At 46.6% G+C, this 7,388-nt stretch overlaps 1 protein-coding gene across 1 annotated transcript in view; it reads left to right on the plus strand.

Moving 5' to 3' along the window:
• Positions 1-7,388, plus strand: part of GMPR (guanosine monophosphate reductase) — a gene marked incomplete at its 5' end in the record, with an annotated part of 60,668 nt that overhangs the window by 15,246 nt on the left and 38,034 nt on the right. The window contains one exon of the mRNA XM_010848828.1: positions 3,393-3,566. Within this exon, the coding sequence (XP_010847130.1) occupies positions 3,393-3,566 (174 nt within the window). The remainder of the gene's footprint in view (positions 1-3,392; positions 3,567-7,388) is intronic.

A 7,388-nucleotide genomic window follows, 5' to 3' on the forward strand; every position in this document is an offset into this window, starting at 1 on the left:
GGGTGGTTAGCTTTTATGGTGGAGAAGGCAATGGCAGCCCACTCCAGTACTCTTGCCTGGAAAATCCCATGGACGGAGGAGGCTGGTAGGCTGCAGTCCATGGGGTCTCGAAGAGTCGGACACAACTGAGCGACTTCACTTTCACTTTTCATTTTCATGCATTGGAGAAGGAAATGGCAACCCACTCCAGTATTCTTGCCTTGAGAATCCCAGAGACGGGGGAGCCTGGTGGGCTGCCATCTGTAGGGTCGCACAGAGTTGGACACGACTGAAGCGACTTAGCAGCAGTAGCAGCAGCAGCTTTTATGGGGTGCTTTCCTGCTGTCTCAGTCAGTAAAGAATCTGCCTGCAATGTGGGAGACCCAAGTTTGATCTCTGGGTTGGGAAGATCCCCTGGAGAGGGGCATGGCAACCCACTCCCGTATTCTTCCCTGGAGAATTCCATGGGCAGAGAGGATCCTGGTGGGCTACAGTCCATGGGGTCGCAAAGAATTATACACAATGAGCTAAGTGACTTAACACTTTCAACTTGTCACTTTCACTAGCTTCTATGGCCTGGGTAATTTCATAGGATAATGAGTGGGAGGATTATTCCATCTATTTTAGTGAGGGGGTGGAGATTTCCAGGAACTGGGCCACTGCCAACTCTTTGGTCCTTGACGGGCGGCCTTGGAACTGTCACGGTGCCTGTGGTGTGTCGTTTAGCTTGCTGATGTGTTACAGTGAGCATGTGCTCAGGCTCAGTTTCTAGTGGAAGTCTGCTTGTTCTCCATCTTGAGCGTATTTGGTTCTGATCAGCTTTTGTTGAGGGTTCCAACGTCCTCCTGCCCATGGCGGCTCAGCAGCTAGTTGTGATGTTGATGCTGTCTCAGGAGAAGATAAGCACACGTCCTTTTACTCACCGTCGCCTCGGCGTGCTAAGTCGAGTTAGTGACTGAGCAACAACAAAAACTGTTTGTGTTGTGTCCTTGGTCTGTGTCATTCTTTTAAAGGTCCGCTTCACTCTTGTTTCAAAAACATTTTGCTAAGTGAAAAAGCCAGACACAAAAAGCCCCATATATGATTCTATTTACATGAAATGTTGAGACAAGGGAAACCTGTAGAGACAGAAGTGGATTAGTTGAGAGTGAGGACTAAAGGGTGTGGAGATTTCTCTTGGGGGTCAATGAAATGTTCTAGAATTGATTGTGGTGACGGTTGCACAACTGAATATACTAAAACCCACTAAACTGTGCACTTTAAATAGATGAAGTGTGTGTGACTAGATCTCAATAAAGCTGTTACTGAGAAAAAATAAAGGCGATTTGAAAATAATAAAGGCCCCAGTAGAACATGCCGGTCTTTGATCCTGGCACCTTTGGGTGGTCCTGCATCTTGATCCTGGCACGCTTGGGTGGTCCTGCATCCATACTGAAGAGACATCTCTACACTGGAGATGGTTTCCTCCATGGTCAGATCATCTGGATTGGAAAAGGACTTCATATTGTACCGCTTTTGAAGTTACACTAGTTTCTGGCTATTTTTCTTTGCTGTGCCATGACCGTGTGTGGATTTTGATTGGCGGAGAGGTGGTTTCAGAGACAAAATAGTTCTGGCTCACACTCGAGTCTTTTCTTTTTGGCATACTTTATTCTAATGGATTATCTCTGTTTCACCTCCTCCCCCTCTTCTCTGGAGGAAGTTTGGGGAGCGTGAGTTTCCAGCAGCGCACTGAGAATCAGAACCGGGGCTTTCATTACCAAGGGCGATCATTCCACTTACTACCCCACTGCCGCCGAAGTCAAAGCTCATTAAAAAGGGAACGCATGGCAAACCCAGTGGCACTGAGAGAAACTAACCAGTCTCCAGTCCCAGCTGCAAAACTGTAACAGAAATGAAAGACTAAAAAGAGAGCAGAGCTGAGTGGGAGGGACAGAACCTGTGGACTTGGGGACCGGTCAGACTGTCATGGGAGGGAAGGTGGGCGTCGGTGTGTGTCACATTATCAGTCGCTTTACACTCAGCCTGTGGGGTTGAGTTGTGATTTGTGGTTTGGGGGGACTAACAAAGGAGAGTAAGATGTGCTGCTCACCGGCAGTTTATAGTTTAGAGGTGTGAGCAAAAATATTGAATTTACAAATTTTAAATTTATAAAAAATAAATACATCATAGAACGTGAGACGCGAACTCTGGGCACAGTCCCACAGGCTAGTTTTAATGAGGCATAAACTACTAAAACCCACAGAGCAGATTTTGAGAGCCGCACAGGGGTGGGTTGAGGCACCGGCGCTGAGGAAGGTTGGGGGAGAGGGTATCACGGAGGAGGAGGTGGCGGCATCAGATGGAAACACGTCCCAGTGCAGACAGGAAGGATCCTTTCAGTCTCGTTCATTCTTGTGCTTTGGGACATTTTGTCTTTTTTATTGGAGACATTAAGACTTGTATGTCATTTTTCTTCTCTCTTTTTAAAAAATACTTATTTGGCTGCACTGGATCTTAGTTGTATCACGTGGGATCTCGTTCCCCTGACCAGGGGTTGAACTTGGACCTCCTGCACTGGGAGAGCACAGTTTGCATGTTGTGATAATGTGGTATTGGGAGTAAAAATGAAAACAGGAAGGAGTTTTATCAGGGAGGTTTTAGACATCTTTCCCTCTCTCTTCCCCCACCCCCATCTCAGTGGGATGCTCAGGGTAAGGCCACGGCTTGGGCGTGAGGAACCCGAGCAGACTGGTCACCTGGTTCTCCTTGCCTCTCCTCTGCTCCAAGAGGAGAATTTGCACCAGCCACTCCACGTGGTTCTGCTTTCCACGTGGCGATGTTGTTCAGTTGCCAAGTCGGGTCCGACTCTTTGCAACCCCATGGACTACAGCATGCCAGCCATCCCTGTCCCTCACCATCTCCCCATTGAATTGATGACGCTATCCAACTATCTCATCCTCTGCCATCCCCTTCTTCTGCCTTCAGTCTTTCCGAGCATCAGGGTCTTTTCTAAGACTGGCTCTTCGTATCAGGTGGCCAAAGTAGTGAAGCTTCAGCATCAGTCCTTCCAATGAGTATTCAAGGTTGATTTCCTTTAAGATTGACTGGTTTGATGGCCACGTGGAAAGCTTGAGGAAATTGAACAAAAGCCATGGATGAGATTGTGTGGCCGAGGTGCAGGGCTCAGTTTAGCATTTATATGCCGTTTAGTGTTGGAAAAGACGATGGTCAGTTTAGATGACTGACCGTGAGAGTCTCCTTTGCCTCTGCTGCTGCACGTTTCTTGAGCCGGTCCGCTGTGTGTGTGATCAGGGTGAACCTCAGACGGGCACGGTACTGTCCCCAGAACTGGAGGGTGGATGGAGGCAGGGTCTGGCCTCTGAACGCCACTTACCATTCCTGTCTTATACCTCTTGGTTTATTCGGTACAGCATGTAGCCGTGAGTTCGGGCAGTGGGAAGGATGATCTGGAAAAGATGAGCAACATCCTGGAAGCTGTGCCACAGGTTAAGTTTATTTGCCTGGATGTGGCCAATGGGTACTCGGAGCATTTTGTGGAGTTTGTGAAGCTGGTCCGGTCCAGATTTCCAGAACACACCATCATGGTAAGTGTAATGGGATGACCCTCTAGATGGGGAAGCAGAAAAGAGTTACATGGTGTGTTGGGAGAGCTGTGTTCTCTTGGGAGCTTTTGGTGCCTTCTTTCTAGAAGAATAGTTGAGAATCAGTGGGAAAAGCACAGGCAGCAGCTGCAAAGATCTGAGAAGTGGCTCCGCTATACAAAGTAAAATCCAGATCAACGCCATAGGGTGTTGGCTCCTTGTCTCTGCTAAATATCATCAAGTGTCTCATACCATATGAGACCTTTAAACCAAGGTGTATGTCACTGCTTAACAGAGTCTATTTAAAAAAAATAAAAACAACACAGTTGGTTTTCTCTTTATCATATTTGTCATCTCTGCCCTACTCTCCTTGCTAGGAGAAAACTGCTGTGAGAGTTGAAATCCACAATATGAACATTTCGCCATAGTCAGCTATTATTTGCAAATCAGTTGGTGTAATGCTTTATCTAGGATCTTTATTTTTGAACTTCCCTACCTTTTGAGGAGGGTATTTTACTAATTTTTTACACCTTTACTGATGAGAATGTGTGTCTGTTATCGTTGGGAAGCATAGATGTATAGAAAAAAGAACTAGAAGCTTTAGGGTTAAATTTGGGCTTTTGGAAAATCTATATGGTAATTATGTGTCTTTATTGGTCTTAATTAACATGGTGCTTACCGATTGACCACTAGATAATTTACCTCTCTTTTTATAAGTTTTTTCGAACCCAGTTCTTTTCTTTTTTACAATTTATTTTATTGTTTAGTGGATTTACAATGTCATGTTAATTTCTGCTGTACAGCAAAGTGCTTTAGTTATACATATGTGCACATATACATTTTTTCATAGTCTTTCTTGTTATGGTATATCACAAGATGTTGAATATAGTTCCCTGCACTATACCATGGGAGCTTGTTGTTTATCCACTCTGTACATAATAGTTTGCATCTGCTAATCCCAAACTCCCAAACCATCCTTTCCCCAGTCCCCCTTCCACCCTGACAAGCACAAGTCTGTTCTCTGTGTCTTCCTTTTACAAATTTTTAATTTATCTTCACATTTCATCATTTTAAGGAAGTTGGGAGACAGGAATTGGTATTTCTGTTGACAAAGTTAAATCACCTGTGAAGGATTTCCAAAACATTTTTTAAATATATTTTTATTTCTGGGTGTGCTGGGTCTTTGTTGCTGCTCAAACTTTTCTATAGGGTTGCGGCCAGCGGGAGCTACTCTCTCGTTGCGTTGCACGAGCTTCTCCTTGCAGTGGCTTCTTTTCTTGTGGAGCACGGGCTCTAGGGAACGTGGGCTCAGTGGTCACAGCTCCCGGGCTCTAGAGCACAGGCTCAGTAGCTGTGGTGCTCGGGCTTAGTCGCTCCATAGCATGTGGGATCTTCCTGGACCAGGGATTGAACCCTTGTCTCCTGTACTGCCAGGTGGATTCTTTACCACTGAGCCACCAGGGCAGCCCCTCCCCCCCAAATTTTTGAGATAAGTATTTTTATGCTTTCCAATCAAGTGAGAAGAAAGCATCAAGTATTGTCCTGAGGTCAACCAGCTGTACCATGTTTGAAGTTGGGGGGGAAACAGCAAGATTCATTTCACCTCCATAAGAGTGCTGCCAGCATTGTTGGGTTTTGATAAAGAAACACCATTTATTGAGTTCCTGGAGAAGGCGATGGCACCCCACTCCAGTACTCTTGCCTGGAAAATCCCATGGACGGAGGAGCCTGGTGGGCTGCAGTCCATGGGGTCTCGAAGAGTCGGACACGACTGAGCGACTTCACTTTCACTTTTCACTTTCATACATTGGAGAAGGAAATGGCAACCCACTCCAGTGTTCTTGCCTGGAGAATCCCAGGGACAGGGGAGCCTGGTACGCTGCCGTCTATGGGGTCGCACAGAGTTGGACACGACTGAAGCGACTTACCAGACTTACCAGCATGTTTCTCAGAAGGTAGAGAATTCACCTGCAATGCAGGAGACCCAAGTTCGACCCCTGGGTTGGGAACGTACCCTGGAGAAGGGAAGGGCAGTGAACTCCAGCATCCTTGCCTGGAGAATCCCATGGGCAGAGAAGCCCGGCAGACCATGGGCCATGGGGTTGCAAAGAGTCAGACACGACTGAGTGACTGACACTCTCACTCCCCCGTTTCAGGAGGCTTCCTTCTGTACTTTCTCTTTACAGCATCTCTGTAAAGAGTAGGAACTGTTGTCCCAAGTTTACTGCAGATGAGAAAGCCTTATTCCTGATCCTTTGACTTTGGGATTTTCACAAGGGCACACCCTTGTGAGTGTGGCACACCTTGTGGAGTGGCAGAGCTGGGGTTTGAGGTCAGGGTGGTCAGAATTCAGAGTCCAGACTCTGCCCCTGGAGACCTGTAAACATGCCCCATCCTTGTTAACTTTAATGCTGAAGCTCCCTCCTTCCACTGGGCCATACACGTGACCAGTCTCCTGTTTCTCAGTCCTGAGCTGGGCAGCTTCCTCAGGCTCCTGTCGTGACCCAGCAAGGATATGTATCTAGTCCTGAGGCCCCAGCTGGCTCCTCTGCCCCTAGTCATCTGTGGCAATGGAGAAATGAGAAAGCTGGCCTCCCGGGAGGGCAGACACCCCCTCCCCTCTGCTGGGACCTGGGAGCCCTGCAAACATTTGGTGTTAAACACAAACTCTGTGCAGTGATGACTGGGATGGTAGGAGAAGTAGGACAAATATTTGAGCAGGAGAGGTCCTTTGTTGATTCCTTCTGGTGAGTACTTCTGGGTTGCTGTTGACATTACCCCTGCTCTCTGGTAGTGGGATCTAGATCTTTCCAGATCATTCCAGTGCACCTCCAGTAGTTAGTGACCAGAAATTATGCTCTTTGAACGAAGCAATCTAGTGGCTCTACTTTTTTGTCTTAGATAATTGAAGTATTCAGTTGTGAAATATGACATACATACAAACAAGGGCATAAAACAGAGGTGTTTAATCAGTTCAGTCGCTCAGTTGTGTCTGACTCTTTGTGACCCCATGAATCGCAGCATGCCAGGCCTCCCTGTCCATCACCAACTCCTGGAGTTCACTCAAACTCATGTCCATCGAGTTGGTGATGCCATCCAGCCATCTCATCTTCTGTTGTCCTCTTCTCCTCCTGCCCCCAATCCCTCCTAGCATCAGAGTCTTTTCCAATGAATCAACTCTTCGCATGAGGTGGCCAAAGTACTGGAGTTTCAGCTTCAGCATCATTCCTTCCAAAGAAATCCCAGGGCTGATCTCCTTTAGGATGGACTGGTTGGATCTCCTTGCAGTCCAAGGGACTCTCAAGAGTCTTCTCCAACACCACAGTTCAAAAGCATCAATTCTTCAGCGCACAGCTTTCTTCACAGTCCAACTCTCACATCCATACACAACCACTGGAAAAACCATAGCCTTGACTAGATGGACCTTTGTTGGCAAAGTAATGTCTCTGCTTTTGAATATGCTATCTAGGTTGGTCATAACTTTCCTTCTAAGGAGTAAGCATCTTTTAATTTCATGGCTGCAGTCAACATCTGCAGTGATTTTGGAGCCCAAAAATATAAACTCTGACACTGTTTCCACTGTTTCCCCATCTATTTCCCATGAAGTGATGGGACCGGATGCCATGATCTTTGTTTTCTGAATGTTGAGCTTTAAGCCAACTTTTTCACTCTCCTCTTTCACTTTCATCAAGAGGCTTTTTAGTTCCTCTTCACTTTCTGCCATAAGGGTGGTGTCATCTGCATATCTGAGGTTATTGAAATTTCTCCCAGCAATCTTGATTCCAGCTTGTGCTTCATCCAGCCCAGCGTTTCTCATGATGTAGT

The sequence above is a fragment of the Bison bison genome, unplaced genomic scaffold (genome assembly GCF_000754665.1).
Source record: "Bison bison bison isolate TAMUID 2011002044 unplaced genomic scaffold, Bison_UMD1.0 scf7180017864274, whole genome shotgun sequence".
Classification (NCBI taxonomy): domain Eukaryota; kingdom Metazoa; phylum Chordata; class Mammalia; order Artiodactyla; family Bovidae; genus Bison; species Bison bison.